At 37.5% G+C, this 24,867-nt stretch overlaps 1 protein-coding gene across 2 annotated transcripts in view; it reads right to left on the bottom strand.

Annotated features, from left to right (window-relative positions):
• Positions 1 to 3,296: 3,296 nt before the first annotated feature.
• Positions 3,297 to 24,867, bottom strand: part of ell (elongation factor RNA polymerase II) — a 108,049-nt gene continuing 86,478 nt past the window's right edge. For both annotated transcript variants that reach the window (XM_039766819.1, XM_039766820.1), the window contains exons 7-12: positions 15,284 to 15,377; positions 14,627 to 15,173; positions 6,628 to 6,694; positions 6,256 to 6,427; positions 5,944 to 5,988; positions 3,297 to 5,836 (exon numbers count right to left, since the gene is read on the bottom strand). In XM_039766819.1, the coding sequence (XP_039622753.1) occupies positions 5,720 to 5,836; positions 5,944 to 5,988; positions 6,256 to 6,427; positions 6,628 to 6,694; positions 14,627 to 15,173; positions 15,284 to 15,377 (1,042 nt within the window). In that variant the 3' untranslated portion in view covers positions 3,297 to 5,719. The remainder of the gene's footprint in view (positions 5,837 to 5,943; positions 5,989 to 6,255; positions 6,428 to 6,627; positions 6,695 to 14,626; positions 15,174 to 15,283; positions 15,378 to 24,867) is intronic.

Here is a 24,867-nt window from a genome sequence, read left to right as displayed (position 1 = left end):
CAAGAGCCCAGTTCATATACCGTGCACTTGACTGCGTTTTTAGTAGGGAGCACTGCTTGTAACTTGTAAATGTTAGACCTAAGTATATTACATATAAACAAATTGAATTGAAAAAAAGAAAAAGGTCATGTAGTGAAGCTGAGCATTTTTGTTCCAATTTCTGGCCAGCTGTCTTGTGTTTGGGCGCCTTGTGATGGACTCTGGGCCAGTCAGGAGTACCTCTGACAGAACAGCACACTGTTATGAACTTCCGCGCTGAAGGAGTTGTTGTTTCCATCCATTTTCTGACTTGTTTCATCCAATTTAGGAGTCCCTGGCAGCAGCGGTGACTGCTAATGAGAAATCAATCTGGGTTTCTCCATGGTCAGTCACAGTCCATTTACAGGAGTGTTGTAGGGGCCAACCAAGTTAACATTAACTTACATGAACACACCATCCAAATGATACTGCAATAAAAGTTCAGAATTATTACACATAACTGGCAGCACATCAACAGTGGGATGCTGCCTGGCACACAATCAAGTTCTGAGCCTAGGACTTTGTTTTAAAATGGATGAAGTCCATTTCAACTTCATAAAATATCCACGCAGTACAATAAAAGGATTCCTCAACCAATGAGCGGGTGTGCCACCATCAATGGGAATGGAGGGCCCCACTTCTCATTTGATTTGAAGTGCTATGTACTGTAAGCCAGTAACTCCCTCGTTTCTAGATGGCAGGAGATCTTCTACTGCACTGCACAATGGTGCACCAGCTAAGCTGCAAACCTGAAGTTTAACTTAAAATCTTGTATGGACTGCACAGTCATACAGTCACTGGAGCCATGCTGTGGTATTCATGGATCACTCTCCAATCTCTTTGCAAACAACACCACTTGGTGACCTGTTTGCATTCTCAAGGCCGGTTTCCAAAGTTGTCAATCTAGATTGAAAAAAAGCCTCTGCTAATAAATCAACTTGGCTGTCACCAGTGCCCTTTAGCCCCCACCTCATCCGCACAGGCCCAGGGTTTGGGCCAAAATACTCGAAGCCCACCGGGTTGGATGGGCAGGACTTTCAGTCATAACTATTCAATGACCTCAGCACAATTATGCCTTCACATGGAGTTCCCAGTTTAGTGTTATATAGGATGCGCACTCCATACTTGCAACCGTGAGTCCATTGTGAATTGTTAATCATGATCTGGAGTAATTATTCTGTTGTTCAGGACACCATTTAAGACGGATCAAGCAGGTACAGAATTAGCATGGGAGGGCAAGACAGACCCCAGGGAGAATAAGCAAGAAGAAATGAAGCAGGGAAGAAGCCAGCCATACACGTGAAAACAGTTTGGGACAAAACCCTCCAAGCTTTCAAGTGTTTGCTTTTAAGACACAGTCAGATTGTTCTAGAAGAGCAGGTAAACCACTCATCAGCTGAGTGAAGACGATGAGGAGGAGGAGCCGCCATTTCAAACAGTGGAAATTTCCATCATGCCTGCTTTGTCACTTGTAATTAGATGCACTAGCTAATCGGCCATTATCTGCTGTCACTGAAGCAGAAGGAGAGATCTTTCAAAGGGCCCAAGGCTACAATGTTGCCAACTTCTCTGCCATTCAAACAAGACATCAGATTTGGAGAACTTACCGGAAACTCAAAAGGAGGTTACAACACCCCCCCCCCTTCACGGCCTTGGAAGCACGGCCAGGAATTTTGGCACATTTCCTCCTACTTAAAGCTGATTTACTTCACACACACAAAACAAAAAGCGCTTTTGAAATAAGCCCACTAATCCAACTCCTTTTATAGACCTTCCATTACTGCACCGGGACAGGCAGAGAACTTAAAAATAAACAAATGGTAGAGTAAAACATCTCAGTAATTTACACCCGGGGTACGTACTCCCCCTAACTGCTGGGATGTATTGTGAATAAAACACCACATCTTCCTTGCCGTTTTTTAAAATAAATAGTCAGCCACCAAGATGTTCTGCACAAACCTGTTATTTTCAAGTTAACTGCAAATCATGTTCACAGTTCACAGGTATGAATCACAAACACTCGGTGAATTGACGTCACAAGGTGGAAATGTTCACTAAAACAGTGAAGCTACAGTAGGAGCTAACATCAATCACAAACTGTGCACTTGTTTCTGCTCCAAAACTCACACTTCCAATGGGCATCATGCCCTTTTAATGAGATCGGTGATCAAACGCCCCAACCGTCAGCCTGGTTAAGTAGCTTTCCTAATGAAAAAAGAGAGACAATGGCCAACGTGCAATGACCTCAAGTGTGTGTCCAGAAGAGGATGCTTCAAATATTTGGAATCATTTCAGATGACTACTGCCACTCAATACCTGAAGAATTAACCTCCAATACACCAAATGTAGGGCAGCAGTTGTAAAGTTCTAACCTACTAGTAGAGGATTTGTTTTCTCCACAGTACCACATATCAGCATATCATCAATGTAAGACTCTAAGCAGGGTCCACTGCTAAAGACAAGATTTTTCCAGTCATGATAAGTATTTATCCAAAAATTGCCTTTAAATATTATTAGTTGAAATGCTAATCTTAAGCACTTTTCTAAAAAGTACCGATTTCTGTAGTTCCTACATTATTACATGGATCCAAGTAACGTGACATTTCTTGTATTAATATTACTATTTACTTGTCTGGTTAATGCCTTTATACAAGACAACTTACTACATTTAAGATACAAATGGAGCGTTGGTGGGTGAAGTGTTTTGCTCATGTAAAGGCCTGTGGCTGTGGGTTCAAAGACCAAAGCTTTAACCACTACACCACACTGCCTGCTATAAATAAATCTTTTTAAACCATATTGATGGCCAAATGCACCCGCCTTTGTTCATGACATGTGTGCAGCACTTTCCGTTACTGCAGAAAATGCCTCTGCACCTTAAGTGATATTGTGCTTTGGCTGTTCAGATGAGCAGAGCAGAAAGCAGTGGTAAACAGCACGATATTCCATTTTCATGCAAGGGTGTTGATACTTGGGTAGGGACAGAAAAAAAAAAAAAAGTGTAAATTAAAAAGAAGGAAGCTAACTTTAAATCAATTTTTAAAGGCACCAGCATCCAGACTCTTTAGCCTCCTTTCCTAAAGCCAGGATTTCTCTCTATTTAATAACCCCCTCTTGTGGTCACAAACTGTTCAACAAAAATTATTACCCAAGCTTTTTTTTTTTTTTAAATACCCTGGATCATTTTGATTTTATTTTTAAATATTTACCAAACCCACCTTTTCTTTTGCTGATCTCATTTCAAGGTAAAACTGCAAGAGATATGGTCACAGCAAAAATAAATCAAACTGCTTTTAATTTTTAAGACCTCTTTGGAAAGCCGTGGGACATCTGATATGGCTGGTTTTTGATTCAAATTAAAGAAAACAATGTTGCACTTAGAAAAGGACAGTGAACAGAACAGAAATAAATGGATCACATAAATGTATACCAGCCAGTGAAGATTTCTCTTAAGGTACATCACCCCAGTTTTTTGAAGCACAAAGAAAAGCAGCCTGCTGGCAAGGCAATACATCAGTCCACCCATAAGACAACTGGGGTCTGCACTTCAGAGTGAAAAATAGCGAAGATCACTGGAGTATAAAAAAATGGCTAAAAATTAGGGGGTGGGGGTTAAGTACATAGCCATATCTTTTTTAAGTACATTAAATAAAGTGCATTTATTGTTATTGTTGTTGGTTAGACAAATAGACTCCTGTTTTGGGTTGTAACAAAAACAACATGGGGTCTGCTTTTTCCTTAAGACAAAATTCAGCCCTGTAGCTGAATCTACATATTTTGGCAGCAAGAATTGACAAAACTTGAAAAAACACAGAACGGATCTCCATCTTTGAGCGCAAAACTAAACAGCTTTGTCTCCAACTACGGGAAAAAAAAGCATCAACACTTATTTCAAGAATACTCAGTCAGTAGGTAAACATCAAAACTTCAGTCAATATGACTTTTTGGCAAAATCCCAGTGATTCCAGCCAGCCAGTTTTATAGAAAGCAATAAGCAATCCAAAGCATAACTGTTGGCATTGTATTATTTCTATTTTTAAATGTTTAGAGCAACCAACCAGCCTAACAATCACATTTCTCAAGTCTTTCAGATAATTCTCTTCATTGTTTTGTAATTTCCGAATGCTGACTGTCAGTGCTCACATCTGTGTGACAAGAACTTAAGCAAATCTGTGCATTGTTTACATTGTTGAGATTTAAGAATTGTCTTAAAAATAATGCAATGACATCACTTGTGGTGTTAGCCTTACTTCTTTATAGCTTCTCATTAAGGTTTGTACTTCTGCTACAAAGTTTGGCATATATAACAGAATTTTACCTTCAAAAGTGTTGTGCTTCTTATATACAGTACTAGGAATGTGTGATAATGGCACAGATGTGGACACAGACTGGTTTTTAAGCCTAATGTAAAACAAATCTGTGTAGGTCTCATATTTGCAAAGCACCATTTTGCTACTAACATTAATTCACCAGAAATCCTTACACAGTCCACAGTCTTTCAAAATGGCAGTGTAATGGTCTCTCAAGAAAAGATTCTGCAGGTACCTGCCTAGGAAATGTGGGTGAGAGGATATAAACTAACTAATAAGAATATTGTAGCAAAAATGCCTGCAAATAACCCGAGAGTGTAGAGGGCATTATACACATATATATTTTTGTGTGTGCATGTGTAAATAAAAAAAAAAAAAACAGCAGCCAGCCTGAAAAATAAACCAGCTCCTGACTTCACCTCCTACTTCAGGAGACAAAATAATTATGGCTCCTACCCATATTGTTCAATTTTAGGTGAAGAATTGTATGGCCGCTGTAACACCATGAAACCATACAATTCCAAGGTTCATCATAAGTCTTTCTTATTTATTTTAAACTTGAAAATATTAACACTGGATTTACTCCCTCCTGCATCCAAATTTCCAACATCCAAAGCACCATTTACAGTCTGCACAGGAGACATGCTTGGTTATGTACTTTAACATTTTTTTAGCTATCAGAAATCCTTTAATAAATAGAAATGCTGAAATGTCCTTTTGGTGAAAGAACACACTGTGGGTTAAGGTAGGCAAGAAAGTCACTGGAAGTTTATGCTGCATGGAGACCACTAGTTAAGTGTTTTTTCCTTTTCATTAAATACTGAGTGTATATACATTGATAACTGCATCAACCCTAAATAAAAATAAATAATTGCAAAAACGGGATGATACAGTATAAACCCACATCAGAAGCTTTACAAATTTAAATTTCATAAAAAGATTAAAACTTAAACAAAGGAGTATGTATATAAAATCTTAATACCAAATAAAGTTTTGCCAAATCTGTTGCCAAATCATTTTTAAACATGGTAAGAAGCCATATTGTACCTTACTGTTTTCCTTCCGAAAAAAAAAGGTAGACGTAAACTGTCAATTTTTCCCCCCAAAATGGATCATTCACAGCCACCTCAGTGGGTGTATGTGTGTGTGTGTATGTTCTGCTGGGGATTCATATAACAAATACTAATTCAGTTCCCCATTGAAAAACTATTTATTCTTCAATGTCACTTGCACTTCAATCTCATACCCCTTAATGGGGAGAGAAAGTGGGGAGGGGGAAAAAGCAGACAACACACACGCACAGCAGTGCTGGCTCCATACTGAAGTCTATGTCTCCGTGGCGTCTGTGTAAAGGGGTGCTCATCCCACTCTCTTCCAGTGAATCCTGCATGCTAATGCCAATTCTGAAGTTGCTGGTGGTCATATTCTGCTATGAGTCTCTTTATGTGTGCCAGTTTATTGTGTAGATATTCACAGCGATTCTTCTCCTGGCTATAATTTGGATTTGTCTGCAAAAACACATAAAACAGATGTTATACAAGATGAGAGGTCTGGAGCAGACAGGAGTCTGGGCAGATTCAGAATGATTCAACAACTTTTAGAAATTAATTCTCACCTTTTTAATTTGCCGATATTCTTGCAATATTTGATTGTGGACTGTCTACAGGAAGAAGAAAAAAGTTAGCATAGCCGAAACACGTACATTATAAATTCTGCTTTAATTTAAACACATTGCAATAAACAAGACCCAGAAAGGGAAGTCAGTTTGGTTTAGGTTTCCCTGCAGTTGCAGTTACACAGTATGAATGATTTAAATTCAATAGATGGGAGCCTGGACCGCAATCATCTTATTGGTGTTGTTTTGACTGAACACATATTCTATTAAAAAATGGGTAGAGGACCAGTTCATTTTGGGAAAGTCAGATACCTTGTACTGGTCAGTCCCTTGCTGCAGCTGTCTCAGCTCAGCATCCAAGACTGTGAACTGTCTTGTTATCCTTTCAATACGAGCATGCAGATCTCTGTATTCATTATACTCTGCGTTGAAGTCATTTTTATAACTCTGACGCTGTTCTTGGGAGGAGATGACCGTGTACTTTCTGAAAAACAGGATTAAAAATATTTTTAGAAAAGTAAGGTACGAGTGATTCTTAATATCCACCACAATACACTTGCCAGGTTCCACCAGGAAGAGGGAGCTTCTAAAAAGCTCATCTTTGAAAGCTCCAACTACCCATTAGAATACTTCTAAACCCTCTTCTAGAGTAGCTGTCAGTCTCTTATAGCAACCAATACTTACAATAAATAGTCTGGCATCTCTGATGTTGACGTGGGAACACTGGAACTGTTGCACATTCCATTTTGGTCTAAAAAATTAAATATATTAAAAAAAAAAAAGTGAACAGAGATAAAACTTTCATTCCAAACTGACCTGAGGCACAAAAATTAACCAGTATCAGCCACAGCTTTGCAGTATTGAGCATTAAGTTTAAAAAAAAAAAAAAAAATTTAGAAATGAAACTGCTGATATATATCTTGCAAAGACAACTCACGTTTTCAATAATAAAATCCACGCAATGGTGCTCTTAAGGTGAATCACTACTAAATTACAAACTTTTGAACTTATCCATTTCTTGTGCTAAAGAATAGTTGAGTGCTTTACCATCACACATCCTAAGATCTATGTCAATCCAAATGGGAGGCAAATGATGTTTCTCCACTAAGCACATATGATCCATCCTTTAATGTCCAGCTTATTTAAATCAGGGTCATAGGGTGCTGGTTACTATACGGACATCACTGGGCAAAAGGTGGGGCCCAATTCTGAACATGGTATAGTTCATTGCAAGGCAGTCATATACTTCAACATGCATCACCAGTGGAAAACAGTAACCATTAACATGTGTAAGTATATGCAGTATATACATATAATTACACATTCACACAGTCCTCTCTCAGTGGTCACATTATTAGGTATTCCTAAATGGCTGTTAAAACTCCATTTTTCTTCCAGTACCGAGTACATTCTTTGAGGTTTGGATCCAACTACCTACTGAAAATAGTTCTTAGAGATTTTGGTTCATCCAGAGCAGACAGCATTAATGCTGGTACAGCAGACTTGAATCAACATGTACATGCTGTGAAACTCCTGCTTCACCTTATCCCAAATGATACCCTAATGTACAGATCTGAGGACTTGATTCATGGAACAAAAAGACCCACCCCTTGGCATTCAGACTATATTTAATTAGAAGTGCAGGGCCTCATGTGGCAAAAAACTTCCACAACTAGCCTGAACCGCTTGCCTGTGTAGGACAAAATAATGACTCTGTCCCTTGGCTGACATGACGTTTTTATGTCAAGAGTCAATTTGACCGTGTATTCAGTGATGCCCTTATGTATACCTTGGCCGTAAAGAGCTGTTAAGTACTCTTGGTCTTTCGTTAGCCTGAATGATTTAACCTATTCTCCAATGAACTAATTTATTAACAGGATGTTTTTATCTACAGAATTGATATTCACTCTTTTTTTTATCATCACATCCTCCTTAACTAGAGAGTTCAGCCTCCAAAAATCCAGACAATTAGCGGTTTCTGAGATTCTGGAACTACCATATCTGTGTACAGCATCACTTCACAGTTAGAGTTATTCATATTGCATGTCTTACCCAAATAATAAATGTCTTAGTGCCCTTATTCTACATATGTGTTAAGTTGCAGGTGGAAGAGTACCTGTTCGAGAACCAGGCTTTTTGCATTAGTGAGCAGGTGAACCTAAATAAACTGACCACTAAGTTGGTAAGAGTGCATATATTTTAAATTGCAATGAAATCTGCCTTACATTTAGTATTGTTCAGAAATGGATAAGGGTAAAAATGGATAAGGGTAAAAATCCAATCATTGTACAAAGAATAATATGCTTACAATTTAAAATTACAGTTCTACAAAATAGGCTAGATCACATTAAACCCTCTAAAACAGTTAAATATCCAACTGCTTCTGTCAGAGACCTGAAAAACAGTTACCTAGAAAAAGACCCAACAACTACATCAGGTCTGTATATGGATTATGTGAATTTCCCCTTGGGATTAATAAAGTATCTATCTAAATCTGTACTTTATACCAATAATAGATTATGTTCATATTTTCTAGTTATGGTTTGGGTTAATTCACATTTAGGACTTTTTTTTTTTTTTGCATATGCCAGCTTTCACACTTTCAATTTGAAATGGCTTCAATGAATTTACAGAATACAGCTGAAAAAGTCAACCTAAACAAAAAAGCATACTGGGAACAAACTTCTATGTATTTCAGTAATTAGAAGTATAAAACAAATGACATTATATAAAATATGTGCCAACTAAGTAAAATCTTAATAATTCAAATATGATTTCATCTTGATGCTTTTACTTATGGCATTATAACATACTGTAAGAAGGGTGGTTTGCAATTTAAGGATTCTCCAATCTTATGCTAAAGAAATATGAATTTACAAATATCAATTATTTTGAACTCAGGCATTATTTGAATAAACAGGTTCCCCAGGTATTAAATTACACTTGCCCATACCAAGTACAAATACTGCTAGGATTTAAACGTAGGGGGTAAATGACACTTTTGACAACAGATGTTAAGCCTGCCTATCAGTTTTAATGCAAATTAGTAGTTTCTTGTCAAACCATACCCAACCTATTTAAACAGTTTACAGAAAAAAATAACGTCAGTCATCAATGTGACTTAAGTAAGGCTTCATTAAGCCTGCTAGGAAAGAACATAGACTGCAGAGCTCACAAATCAAAAAATCACGCTCTTCCCATCCTTATTACTCAGTATGAACACTTACAATGGACTATAACAGGTTGAAGCAGCAACACACAAAGACCATTTTGTCTGGTATATAAAAAGTCCACTTGAAAGGTTAAACAAGACACCTCAATGAAAGAAAATAAGGGTGCAAACAGAGATTTTATGGGGAACAATAGGCATCTTATAAGCAGTATCCACTATTTGACACCCTTAAAATATAGAAGACAAATCAGTGAAGTACTACATTATCAGTTTATAAAAAAATGTGTCACATCCACCTTATTCTTGGCAAGAAAAAAACCGGGATCTTTCTTGTGTAGGCAAGTTTTGACACTTTGGCCAGTCAGTGCAATACATACTATGAAAAATCCAGCATCCTGCCATCTCCACAGCATCCAATGAATGGATGAACACTTCTACGGAATGCTGGTAACTTTTCATTTGTCTGGCTGAACTGTAAATGCTGCGTCAGAAGCTGTAAATCCATGCTATTTATTTGGAGGAAGACCTACTGTCCACTGCTGAGTAAGTGATACACTGTTGCTATATCCCCTCCAAGAAACACAACAAAATAATTAAAAATTATCCTGGTGCATAACTTGCAACTATATGCCCAAATCATCCTTCCAGTTTGCCATGTTATGTGGATTCAAGTCCATTAATCTACTGGACCTTAAAGAGGAATTATGCTCCTATTCTGACTGCATCTTTATTTCATGTTCTAAAAGAGTACATAAAACAAAATTATGGAAGCATTTTGGTGAAAGATCTGAGGTGATATATATATATATATATATATATATAGATATATATATATATATATATATATATATATATATATATATATATAGAGAGAGAGAGAGAGAGAGAGAGAGAGAGAGAGAGAGGACAGGAACAAAAATTATGGCTTGAACAATACAAAAAAATGCCTCAGTGCTTTATCAATGCAATTTAATTTCAGAGCTTATCTACATCATAAGCAAACATGCTGCGTTTACGATGTACCCTAAAACTGGATATTCGTACCTGAATAGAATTAACAGATAACATATCTAGTACTGTTTATAGGCACTGTACGTAAGTAACAGCAGCATCAGCCGGTTATAACATTTGCTTAACCCTTAATTACTAGCACCATTTCTCACACGGTGTACATTATGCACCAGTGTAAAAATGGCTATTTATATGCACACTGTGAGTCAGTAATATAAAATATTGCAATAATTTTAAATTGTATGTTTTAATTGTACTTTAATACCATATTACTGAATAGTACACCACAGTCTAGGACTGCCTGAAAATAAATCTGATCCACTTCTCCAATGCTCATTCATCAGCAGTCACGCTTTCTATCCACTGTAGGATTTGTACATGTATCACATTTCCTTGAGTTGTTGAATATTCTTTGCAGACAAAGTCATTGCAAGTAGAACATCATCGTTGTCATACATACACAAGTACCCAAGTGGTGTACCAAATGCACTATATGGAACTTGCGACTGTGCATCCACTCATAAAACCTGCTGGGGGTATACTGGAGAAAAACCATTGTGACACCGTACTTGCTAAGGATAGATGGCGGATGCTGCCGGTAGGTTAAAGTAAAAAGAACGTTGAACAAAAATAACAGATCAATAAACCAGCTCGATAAGTTAAAGGTTAAAATCCCAGGGGCCTAATTTATAACATCATGTGTAGAAGTCATATTAAAACTTGGCATACGGACAAAAATGTAAATGTGTGTCTACACAAAAAAATTCAGATGCACATAACTGCGTAAGCCAACTTCCACGCACATCCGCTCCATAAATCCCAGTCAGCATGAAATGTAATGCACCTTACACCCCACCCGACTCCTCCCAGAATTTTACATATTTGAATATGTAAATCAATACAAATAGCCCTTTAAGTTGAGTGTTTCGTTACAAGACAACAGCAAAAGCACGTATTAAAAGAATTTCACCAAATGTAAAGTGGAGGTAAGGAAAAAATATACATTTTGGTGGCTTAAGCAGTGGTATGAGCAACAAAAGGAACTTGATGGAATGACACTGAAAAGTTCAAATTCAGAAAGTTGCACAGTGCCCAAAATAAAAAAAAAATAAGTGGTCAGATGCTGTTGTGAAAATGCGTGACATAGCCCAATGAGTGTCACATGGAAGTGTTTTAGGGCAGAGAGAAAATAGAAAAAAAAGGGACACGGGAGGGGGAAAAAAAAGGTTGAAATGTCGACTTTAACCTTGAACTTTCCACTTTAATCTCAGTTTATTTTGTCATTAAAGTAGAACTTCATAATAGTTCATCTAAAAAAAAAAAAATCAATGTTTAATTTGAGTTTTTCAAATCCCATTGCAACTAAAGTAGCACATTAAATGCTTTGTATTCTGTGTGTGTGAATCACTACATGCTTCTTAAATCTCTTTAGCAGGCAGAAGCATGCAGGCAGTGATTGCCACACAGAATACGTTATATGCATGATATTACAGCTCTCTGAACATTTTAGAATACTAAGATGTATACTTGATAACATTTTTATGATGAAATGCATTAAAGCATGCATTAGACATGGGGGCAATCTTTGTAATACAGGTTTAATTATTCCATCAATCTATCCTTCCAGGGTTGTGCCAGTCCCATGCAAGCATACAGCGTGAGACAGGAACAATCCCTGGATGGGGCACCAGCTCATCGCTACCACTGGGCCACCATGCCCCTACATGTTTAATTATTAACACAAAACCCTATTTAAATAAAATTTATCTGTAAAATGTAATATACATACTTAAATGCATTTCATCAAAAAAAATATCAAGAATACATCCTAATATTCTAACAGCACACAGCACCAAGATTACAGCTCTTAGAAATCAAAGTCAGCTTAGAAGCCAGTCATCATCTGTAAATATGTGCACTCTTCTATTGAAATGAATCAAATTACTTTGTCATTGTATGGCATAATTAGATTATGCAAATTCTTCATAAATGTTTCTTATAAAATGATAACAACAGTACAATTAATAATGAAAAATATATACCATGAAAGCATAAGTATAATATATGTACATACGGTATAGTACAAATAGTGCAAATGGTTCATAAAGTGTCTCAGGCTGTGCAATATTACAGTTGTAGTGCAAGTTTAGAGTGAAGTGATCAGGGGTGTGGAAATCAAATTTGTTTCCACTTGTACACGGACAAGTAAACTTAGAAAATCCACTTGTCCGCCAGTTAAATTCACTTGCCCATAAACAAATAACAAAAGTGAAAAATAGTTTATTTTTTCTGATCTCTTTTATTGATACCAAAACTGCCTTCCATTTTAAAACTGAAAAAAGTTCTTTCAGGGAGTAGTATTTTGCCACCTTGCTCTAGAACATTATAGAAAAGATTCCCTTATTTTAACTGGCTAATAAACAATGCCTTCATTATAGCTACACTAGTTCTTTTCATATATTACAGTTACATAACAGAACACTGTCCTGATTCATTTTCTGCCATGTTCTTCAGCTTTTGTCTTGCAACATCTTCTCCCCCAAGAATCTTTACCATCTCAGACAGCATGGGCTGAATGCTGTTCATTTCTTCTTGAGCTGAACTGCATGGTTCCTGGACTGATGGTCCTGCAGAAGTGGATGCTGATGACTTTTCAGGTTTTTTATAAGTGATGTGCCTGTTGCCAGGTGACAGCCAGAATTCCACAGCTGGTCGTGGGTCAAACTCTTCTAAAGAAGCAGTATTGAACAGCCTAGCATAACACTCAACCTCCGAGCATTCAGCTTTAGAAAACGCTTTTTCAATTGAACCAACTTTTTTCTTACTTTTAGACTCATGTCTCTATCTGACGTACTAAACCCCCAGTTCCTATCCTTTTTCTTTCTGCACATAACTAATCACCACACGATAAACATATTTGTGAAATTAAAACGAGTTATAAGCTTAGACCTCTGAATGGATGGCCTGATTAAACACGTATAACGAAAATTGTTTTCAAAGTTCTGAAAACTGAGGTCTAGGTTTTAATTTCACAAAGACGCTTATCGTGTGGTGATTGGTTATATGGAGAAAGACAAAGGCTAGGAACTGGGGGTTTAGTACGTACGATAGACACAGCAAACATGCAATAAAGAAAGCCTGCTCAGAAAAACATCCATTGAATTCTTCATTCGTATCTCCGACCTCCAGATGACGAACCCAACATTTACACAATATTTCAGTTAAACTTGTGCGATACCCATTCAAATACAGTATCCAGTTTTTTGGAGCCTCGTCACACCTGCCATAAACTTCTCTACATTGAACGTAGACCTGAGAACCCCATAATGCAAGGGAGCAGCACTACAGTCACGCCACCGTGCCCCCCGCCACCCATGTCTAATACATGCTTTAATGCATTTCATCGTGAAAAAGATATCAAGTATTTATCTTAGTATTCTGAATGTTCATTGAGCAGGAATATCATGAAGTCAATGTGCGGCGATTGCTGCCGGTGCCTCTCACTGAAAGAGAAAGTCAGTTTAAGAAGCGCGCAGAGATTAACAACTGGGTCGGGGAACACTTAATATAAAGCATTTAACGTGCTACATTATTTTATGACGGGGTTTGAGAAAATCTAGTAAATGAAACATTCATTTTAAGATGAAATTTAGTTTACAAAGAATGGTGTGAAAAGGGAAAAACATCCAGTATGCGGCACTCCTGTGGGCGAAAATGCCTTGTTGATGCTAGAGGTCAGAGGAGAATGGGCCGACTGATTCAAGCTGATAGAAGAGCAACTTTGACTGAAATAACCACTCGGTACAACCGAGGTATGCAGCAAAGCATTTGTGAAGCCACAACACGCACAACCTTGAGGTGGATTGGCTACAACAGCAGAAGACCCCACCAGGTACCACTCATCTCCACTGCAAATAGGAAAAAGAGGCTACAATTTGCACAAGCTCACCAAAATTGGACAGTAGAAGAATGGAAAAATGTTGCCTGGTCTGATGAGTCTAGATTTCTGTTGAGACATTCAAATGGTAGAGTCAGAATTTGGCGTAAACAGAATGAGAACATGGATCCATCATGCCTTGTTACCACTGTGCAGGAGGGTGGTGGTGTAATGGTGTGGGGGCAACAGTAGCACTGCTTTGACCGCTGGGTGCTGCCAGTCTGCAAAAGCAAGGAGAAAATTGTGTACACAATGGGGGAGGCTGCTGTGAAAATGTGCGTGGATTTACACCCAGTTTAGTTATCATAAATCTCAAAGAGTACACTGAAACAGGTGTACATAACATTTTTGTATGTTCGCACGGTTTATACATGAGGCCCCAATACTCATATGAGAATGTATAAAGATCACTACACTTTCCTTGTTTGAATACACACACTTTAAACTGTAAACTCTCTGTGGAAAATCACAATATTTAATGCTATCGAACATTGCTCCGATCCTAGTGGATACCTCTAAAGAAAATAGGTAATGCGTAAAGAGGAGACAGGCCTAAAACATACCTGTGCTGCTCTGTGGAATACCGGCCGTCCGAGTTTCTGAGCAAGGAACAGTTCCACAGTCTGGCTTTTCCTCTATAAATTTGTTCTCAATCTTTTTCTCCTTGGATTTCTCTTTATCTTTGTGCTTTTTTGATTTTTTCTTTGACTTCCCATGCAAAGAAGAACAGCTAGAAAAGTCTGATTTACTTGGCTGTGATGAGACCCCTATGGCAGTCAGGGTTAGTGTCGGGGCAGAAATAGGAGGAGGGGGGCAGAGTCGCTCAGCTACTGCCAATTCCTGGCTTTCACAGTCTTTGCCATTGGGGTTTGAATCATTGCTGACATCAGATAGTGGGTCATAAGGGCGGGGGATCTCAAGTGTAGGTAAATGAGACCCAGAACTCCCTGAATCTGCTACGACAGAATGGACATTCAGTGGAGGCTGGGTAACCTCCTTCTCATTAGAACTTAACTTGCCATTAAAAATGTTCTGAGATTTACTGGCTAGATGAGAAATTCTGGGCTTCTTATTGAGTAAAGGATCAATGAAGTCACTGATGGTGCGTTTCTGCAACGACAAGAGACACCAGAATACAGTAGTTTAAAATGGAACAATACCAAAAGAAAAAAAAAATCCAGAGGAGATAAGTGATAGTTTAAGACCACTGCTAGTCTTACCTGTGAAGGGGAAGAGGAGTTCAAGTTATCCTTAGGTGGGCTAGATGGGGTTTCCCCAACATTACCAAGAGGATTTTGAGACTGACACAATTTCCTGAAAAGAAAATAATATTCACTTATTAGGGAAAAATAATTGCCCAGATATTTTTGTACATTCAGACAATTCTTAATCACTTGGCCAGTTTAATTACACTAGAGAATGAAGTTCAAAAATTCAGACTGTGTTCAAATCAGTGTATACTCAATTCCCCCTCCCCCAAAACAAAATGGTAAACAGCAATATTTTCTCACCACTGACTAAAATCCATGGGCATTTTACAAACAAATAGGTGCATTTTGCAAAATATACAAAAAAAAAAAAAACCTTACCAGGCAATTGAAAATGAAGAAAAACTACAAATTAGGCAATATATATGTATGTATGTATGTATGTATGATGTATTATATACATACACATATATATATTGTCTCCACACATACCGCTTAGAATTAAGGCCAAAAAGTTCTATCTTGGAGTTTGCTAAGAGACACCTGAAGGACTCGGAGATGGTGAGAAATAAGATTCTTTGGTCTGATGAAAACAAGATAGAACTTTTTGGCCGTAATTCTAAGCGGTATGTGTGGAGACAACCAGGCACTGCTCATCACTTGTCCAATACAGTCCCCACAGTGAAGCATGGCGGTGGCAGCATCATGCTGTGGGGGTGTTTTTCAGCTGCAGGGACAGGACGACTGGTTGCAATCGAGGGAAAGATAAATGCAGCCAAGTACAGGGATATTCTGGACAAAAACCTTCGCCAGAGTACTAAGGAGCTCAGACTGGGCTGAACAATTCAACAATTTCAAAAATTCTTTTTTTTTGTCTGTCAATATGGGATGCTGTATGTACATTAATGAGGGAAAAATTAATTTAAATGATTTTAGCAAATGGCTGCAATATAACAGAGTGAAAAATTGAAGGGGGTCTTAATACTTTCCGTACCCACTGTGTGTGTGTGTGTTTATATATATATATATATATATATATATATATATATATATATATATATATATATATATATATATATATATATATATATATATATATATATATATATATATATATATATATATATATATATATATATATATATATATATATATATATATATATAAAGGAATTCAACCTATAAAAAATTTCACAAAATAAGTAATACTACTTATACTATTTGATCCAATAAAAAGAAAATATGCTTCATAGGAATTATTGGTAGACTAAGTGTTTCAGAATGAGGACCACTTTGCTAAAGTCCATGTTCTATGTTTAAATTTAACTGCAGAAATTAGTATACATTTAGAAGGCAGATCCCTTTTGGCCAATATTGAGATAGACAGGAGATAAAACCACACGGGACCTTCTAAAATAATAAACTTTAATTCTAAAATTCACCAGAATCCAATGTCAACCAGTGAGTTGGTAAACATGTAGCTGCATTATTAAGTATCTGCAGAAATTCAATAAATGTTTTCAGTTTGGCCTGCAATTATCAGTTCTACTTGTATCAGAAGCAAGTACCAGGCTGTGTGTCTGTAAATGATGAAACATTCCTAATTTATTATATGTTTTGTATTTTAATAAAATGGACTCTTAAAGGTCAAATCAGCATCAAAGATTAATCATAAGCTCTTTTGTCACGATATCAAATGCATCCCTAATGAAACCAATTAGCTTTAATCATCGTTTCTGGCTTTATTAACTCAATCAGAATATCTCATACTCATCAAGTTTTAAAATGATGCTTACTACCTTGCGCCTAATCTCAGTTATATAATAGCAACACTAAAGCTGACATCACATTACATGATTTTAAGTCACAAGGGATGCCGAACTTCATAACTACAGTTGCTTATCTTGTTGCCTGAGGATGTCAAATGATATAACCAGGTATCACACAGATGGCAAATTACATGACTCTGTTGACTTCCAGTAGTTTCAGATTACCAGACTACTGTGTGAGTGCCCCTTTTCTGACAGTCATGTGATGCATACCAGTGCTGTATAAATGTTTTCCAGGTAGGGCAAGTTTAGCCACAGTCTCTGCCCTCGAACCAATATGTTCAAGGTATGTAAGACGTGACACAGAGGGTCTCTCTCCAGAACATGCACTTCCCCTGTTCCTTACAGTTGGCACTACATACAATGTGCATACATACTGAATTTCAATATTTATTATTCAGCTTCCTCCTTCAATTCACAAATAAAGTAAACTACTTTTGAAAATTGACGAATGCATAACTGTTGTCACCAACACTGAGGCATAGTACAGTACAGACTTATTTTAAATCACTGTGCTCTCTTTCACATGTCACTGAACTGAAGGCTCATACAGCTCTGTGATAAGCTCTAACATAGGTAAGAAGATAGACCAACAGCTGGACGCATAGCTGAGTGATAGAACTTGCTGCTTGTAATTTTCACAGTCCTTAATACACATCCTAGCTGTTCTGTGTCACTGGAAGAAGTGACAAGCTAAGCAATTCCATAGCAGGGACAGCAAGTGACTCGTAATAGTCAGTTACTGGTGGATTTTCATATCATTATCAAAAACTAAGATGTTTAAGAATATGATCGAAATACTTTATGTACCATCTGTTCAGTTTTTTCAGTTGTTTTAATTTATTTAAAGGACAGTAATATTAGGAACACTGCACTATTGTCATTTGAAAGAGTCTGAAGCATATGTAAAAAAAAATATGTAAAAAAGGATTACATAAATTTACTAATTTATGGTTATAGTTATTCAGTGCAAGTTCAAGGCACAAGAAAGGAAGAGTCCCTGGAAGGCCAATCCTTGTAAATTTCTTATATGGTTAAATCAAGGAATTTTTTGAGTCGTGTGTTAACTGTGCTATGAACGCTATGCTGTTTTTTATATTAAAAAAAAAAAAACACACCCCACCACATTACTTCACATTTTATAGTTCTACAGCCTTGGATTTTACTGCATTAAATTGAAAAACATTCTTCTAAGAGATCCCCATCCCACCAAAAATAAAATACTTTTAAAATTGCTTTTCCAATTAATGTTTCCCTTCATCAGAATTCGACCTTTGAGCTAAAAGTCAGTAATTATCTCAGGCAAGTCTGTATCAATTTTGCACATAATGATAAGATTTTTTTTCTATACCTCCTCATTCATTTATCCAAGTCAAAAATCATTGTGGTGCAGTGATGGGACTGCAATTCTGTGTTACCAATGTAGAAATTTCCAATACAGTCGACCCTTGATATACGACCAGCCTGACATGCGAACAACTTGATTTACGACCAAAATTTGTGTTTTGATTTACGACCAACATCTTGCACTACGACCCAAATGCGGTCACGTGCATCTGCTTGTGCGATTGTAAACAAACAGCCGAGAGCGTTCATAAGCGTCAGTTGGAGCCCAGATACATGTGTTTGTGGATGTAATTTCGGTCAGTGCAGTGATTTATCTATATATATAATTCACTAAGACCATGGCAAGCAAGACGCATAATTGCTAAGGAAGGAAGAGAAGGTAACGAAGGTAAAGAAAGCGATTCTTAAGGGATGTTAGCTAGTGGGCTGGCGTAGCACATGATGATGTCATCAGGCGGAGTCAGCACTGGCTTGCTTTGGAGTGTATTATTACAGCAGTTCACAACACGACCAGCTTTGAACTGAGTGCTCGACTACTGTCATCATTAACTTGAGAAACAGCAATCAGAATCGAAACGAAGAAGGAAATTGTGCGGAAATATGAGAGTGGTGTTCGTGTGACCGATCTCGCTAATATGTACAGCATGTCGAAATTCACCATCTCGACAATTTTACAAAGAAAAGATTTGCATAAGGAGGCTCCTTCTAAACAATAACCACCTTCGTTTCATTCTCCTCCTCCTCCACCCTTCCTGCAGCCCAAAGATGTTTAATTAAATGGTGAGTACAGTATGAAATTGTTGTTCCTGGTAGGCTAGGCACTTTTTATAACTTTTTGGTTAGTACATTAGAAAAATTATTGGTGTTTTGGTAAATTATGCACATTATACAACCCTTTTTTATTATGAAAAGGTTAAGTAAGTGTTGCTGTGGGAGGTCCGGAGCACATTATGGGTATTTCCATTATTTCTTATGGGAAAAATAGTCTTGACTTACAACCAACTTGAGTTACAACCAGCCCTCGCGAACGAATTGAGTTCGTAAGTCAAGGGTCCACTGTATATTAAGGACAAGACTTAGGCTGAGCCTCTAAAGGACATGTCTATCCTTAATTTCAATCTACTCTACTGCTATGGCAGTGCATGTTTGGTTATCCTGCTGAAATTCAATTCCCTTACTAAATTTGTTTACTTAGAGAGCTACAAAAAATGTCTCAAGTATTTCTCTCTGGACTGTCCCCATTTATGAATTTGGCTCTCCTGACAAGCTTATCAGTCTCAGCTGCACAACCATTAATTGCCAAGTGTGGCACGGCCAGTGTGTACCACATTAATTGCTTAGGGATTCAGACTTGGGCGGCACGGTGGCGCAGTGGTAGCGCTGCTGCCTCGCAGTTAGGAGACCCAGGTTCGCTTCCCGGGTCCTCCCTGCATGGAGTTTGCATGTTCTCCCCGTGTCTGCGTGGGTTTCCTCCGGGTGCTCTGGTTTCCTCCCACAGTCCAAAGACATGCTGGTTAGGTGGATTGGTGATTCTAAATTGGCCCTAGTGTGTGCTTGATGTGTGGGTGTGTTTGTGTGTGTCCTGCGGCGGGTTGGCACCCTGCCCTGGATTGGTTCCTGCCTTGTGACCTGTGTTGGCTGGGATTGGCTCCAGCAGACCCCCGTGACCCTGTGTTCGGATTCAGCGGGTTGGAAAATGGATGGATGGATGGATTCAGACTTGAGAAAATTTCACTATATGCCTACAATACCAAGGTAACATCAAGGGAAAACCATCTTCCTTGCCAGTTTGCAGCAATTGGAGTTTGTTGGGAAAAATGCATACAGGGACTACTAAGTATGATGGGATGGTACAAATTTTAAAATATTAATTTCAGTATAAATTTTCTTAAGTAAAATTAAGAAACAAATCAGCAGAATAAGTGAGTTAGAGATGGCACTGACCATTTGTTTTTAAGACACCAAGTCCCATCCATATATATATATATATATATATATATATATATATATATATATATATATATATATTTATATAAAATCAACCTCTCTTAGGCATCTCACAAATATATAAGTAACTGTTTATATATAGGTTTTCAAAGGTGAAACACTTGCAGGATTAGAAACTAGCTCAGTGTCCCAGTTTGAGTTGGTGGTGGCAACTGAACTGTGTAGGTCAGACTAGCATTAACCATTTTGCCAGGATGGAACACTTCTCCTAGGCATAGTATGTTACTGCCGGACTCTTAGCATCAGTTCTTTTTGACAGGGACTCTCTATGGAAAGCTGCCTCTGCGCTTTATCTGATAAAATCATCAATAACCCAGGGATGGCTTTGTGAGGCACCATAATTTTTCAGAGACAAAATAACCACATCTCAAGGCTGAGTAACATTGATGGACACAACTTTGCACCAATTCTCAACCAAAATTATGGGCTTAAATGAACCCAAGAAACCAATAGCAAAATGTCTACTCCTGCTTTTTACAAAACCCATACACAACCCCATGCGGATTGCTTTCCTTTACTAGCTCACTGCTCAATCTGGTCATAATGTCTGCTGTCCAAAGCAGTGACCCCAGTGCTTACAGGGTGTGGTCACAACAAAGAGCAATTCCTTGTACTCCAAAGGGTAACTGCTGCTGGACTGGGAAAATGGAAGACCATCCAAAGTTTACAAAATAGTGATTGAGCAGAGGAAGATTGTACAGATTGTAAGAGCTAGGCATTCGCTTTACTAACAAAGAGGGCAGACTGATCACCAGCCAACCCAGCAGGCATAACTTCACTAGCAACAACAGGACTGACACAGTATGTTTGAACCTCAAAATAAAACTGCAATACCTCCAACAACCAGAAGGTGTGACCAACGTGAAAGTGGAAATGATCTCCAAAAACAAAAAAAGAAAGTGCAGTGAAGATTCTGGAAAAAGCCACCCACGAAAGAAACAAAGCATTGCTTACATCAGACCATAAGCAGACCTACTTTGATTCTAAGAACTATTAATTGTAAATTAATAGGTAGGTCAAAGACAGCTAGTTTATTATGGTATTGGTTTAACTGAAAAGTAATAATGTTTGCGAAGGGTAACTTCTACCTGTGTTACAGGTTTCTTCCTTAAATCCATTAAGAAAGTGCTGAGCATAACTTCCACCCACTCACACACAGAAACACTGTGTGGGGGGAGGTAAGCCAGTGCAGAGCCCAGCGGTGAATAAATGAACACTACAGTAACGGAAATAGAAGCTTCATAACTAGCTAAAGAACCTATCCATCTTAATCACATGAATTGAAAGATTATAATTCATAAGTTTTTAAAAATAAGTCTTATCACATTAGAATCACAATAGAGAAAGTGTATAACGAATACTTTTGACACTGGATGAACCTTGTTCATAAATCACACGGATCTCATCATATTTCAAGCTCGTGGGCTGGAAAGTGAAACAGAGATCCTTCACTCAACCGAACATTGGAACAATGCTGAAAGGGGATGGCAAATTAATCACCAGCATTACCCAAGACAAGACTGATAATTAACTGAGTAATCATTCAACTCCTCTTTATTACAACTGTCACTTTTATGATATACAGCAAAACATACTGGCTATCAGACCAGTCTACCACTGCTCATTTTATTCCTCGTGTGTAACTGGAAAGGCCAGCAGGTTTTTCTACTATTTGAATTGTATCATAATTGTAATATGCACACTGCATTTCTTAATTGGAGTGGAGAAAATTTAAATGTACTGTAAATAAGGAATATAGGCCATCACTAGTTGTGGATCTAGTTTTGCATTAATGTATGGTCATTGTGTTCAATTTTACACTTCAGATTTTGTAAGTCTCCTGTATTTTTAAAATTAAAACAAATTATCTAGACCAGTAGATGAGGCTGTAGAATTTTGTTAAGTGCCAAACCTCTTGTATTTTTTTGTCATGAGTACTGCCAAGTAAAAGAGTTAGGAAAAACATTACCATAACCAAACATCACTAAAAAAAGTCCCCTATACTCAAAGATAAGAAAATTCTCAGGGCATCTGATCTCAAATTGTGAGTTTCTCAGGAAGTGCAACAAGCATGGCTGATAGGAAATGTAAGTAAACACTTACCTTGCAAAACAGATAGAAAGATGACAAACATTTATCTTTTTTTTCTCTTGGAGATGATCTCCAAAAACCACAAATTTATTTCTGCAACACTATCTATTCAGAGGCTACAAAAACAAGATCGGTAACAAACTGAACGTAGCAGTGACTATGTAGACGGATAACACATATAGACAAGTAGTGGGGGTACTCTAAACTGGAGGCATAACCACACCAAGTAAACAAGGTTTACATTACTATGGGCAAAATACTATTTGCTCTGTACCAAAAACAGTACACAAGGAGAAATTGCCATTAGAATTTTAAATTAAATAAAACTTGGGTTAAATGTTACAAATTAAGAAACCACAACAAAGGCACCATGATTTAGACAAACTGCTGACGAGGTTAGTTTGTCAATTTTTGTACTACTAACAAAAAACATAATTTTAGTTGTTATCGCTTGTGCAGCAATACCAGGGCAAAATGCATGCCAATATCAGTACACTGTGCTGGTGTTTTGATTAGTTCTCTTCATTTTTTTCCAAGATGCACACTATACAAGTAGGTCAGAGCTAACTATACATTTCCAGACGCAAATCAAATGTATGCTTTTATTGTATGATATTAACACTAAAAGCAGCTCACTACTGAAAATGGTAAATTTGAGAAGCAGCTGATATCGAAACCGCAACCTCGACTGGAAGACAGCAGTTCTTAGCATTGCATCACGCAAGCTGTCATATCAACTGCCTACCGTAACCTGCTTTCTTTTTTTTTGGTTAAATTCTTGAATAAAAGTGGGACTTGCTTTTTTATACTTGTACCTTTTGTAAAAATGTTTATTTCATATTTCTATTTCAGGCTTCACACCTTATACAATACATGTCTACATTTTTTCAATTACCAAAACATGAAAAACGTTTGTGTTTAACTACGTTTTACATAGATTGTTGTTGACACGGAACACGCATGAAATGTATGTATTCCAAATGATTGTGCACTATTTTACCCTGGAAAGCTCCAGCACTTCACTCGAAGATAAACACTGAGTACCGAGAAACCTCTTTGCGAAATGAACTGCAGCGGTAGGCGGGGGGATGGGATACCAGGTTGCTTGCTGCTTATGGACACATTTACAGGACAAAAGACACTGACTGAGAGGTGAGAATGGATATAAGGTGGGCCAGATTTATGAGCTTTCTCGTAGGTTCTGGTAATTCTAGTGTTAGTTTTCTGCTATGCCACATTCCGAACATTGCATAGGCTTAAAATGGTGTTGTGGTAGAAGAAAAATCCATATCTCAAAAATAAAAAATGGTTTTCAGTATGAACCGGTATACCGCTCAGCACTACTGTATGGGTATAAAATTGTCATATTTATCAGGGGTTCACAATCTGTACTAATCACCACTATTCTCGGCTGTCTTTATTGCTTCTTCTGTGGTAGCAAGCTGCACCACCACATGATCAAGGCACCATGCTGACCCCTGAGATGAGAAAATGAAAGCAAGTGTCATCTGTCCACAAGCTTCATGAGAATCATATCATGTGAAGCATGAAAAACAAAGATGATTGATTTAGGAACATTTATGACAGAATACCCTATGGGGTCTGGGTGGACGTTTGGCAATGGAACCCCTGCAGATTTTTTTCCCCCCACCAGCCTAGTTTTTTTTTTTGTTCTTCTGAGCTCCCAGCCATTTGACTTTGTTTTGTTGTTACTTATTCTTTAATATTAGCTTATCTTAACTGTTTTATTTTAACTTTTTCTTTTGCATCTTGTAAAGCCCTTTGAACTATACTGTTGTATGAAAATGTACTACTGTCTACATATATATCTCATTACCAAGATTGCAATAGTAAATGCTCAATACGCCTTCTGTGAAAATGCATGTCCATGCACAAGAAAAAAAAAAAAAATTACTATGGAAATGAGGGTGGGGGGAAAAAAAAACACACATTATGCAATAGAGCCAAGACACAAAAACAGAATGAAGTGCCACAAATTAATTACCAATTTATTGCTAGAGAACGTGTAGAGTTACTGTTAATGAGAATACAGCAGAGCTGAAAATAGTGTTTTAGAGTGAGTAAAAGTAATTAGAAACTTTTTTTTTTTTTTTATTTATTTATTTTGTAATTAGAAACTTTTACTGAAGGTAGGGATGCATTATATGTCCATAGTAAACTGGGGTAGCTCTGATGTTAAGCTTTGATGCAAATATGTAGCTGTGATTCTTAGTCATTTTTTATCAGCTTTGAATGATTTTTAATCATCTTCATATCTGGCCTAATCCTGCACCAAGGGTTCTCATGGAGTGCAAACGCGAAT

The sequence above is a fragment of the Polypterus senegalus genome, chromosome 10 (genome assembly GCF_016835505.1).
Source record: "Polypterus senegalus isolate Bchr_013 chromosome 10, ASM1683550v1, whole genome shotgun sequence".
NCBI classification, from domain to species: domain Eukaryota; kingdom Metazoa; phylum Chordata; class Cladistia; order Polypteriformes; family Polypteridae; genus Polypterus; species Polypterus senegalus.
Note: the sequence above shows the minus strand (reverse complement) of the source record. Positions and strands in the feature narration are given on the sequence as shown.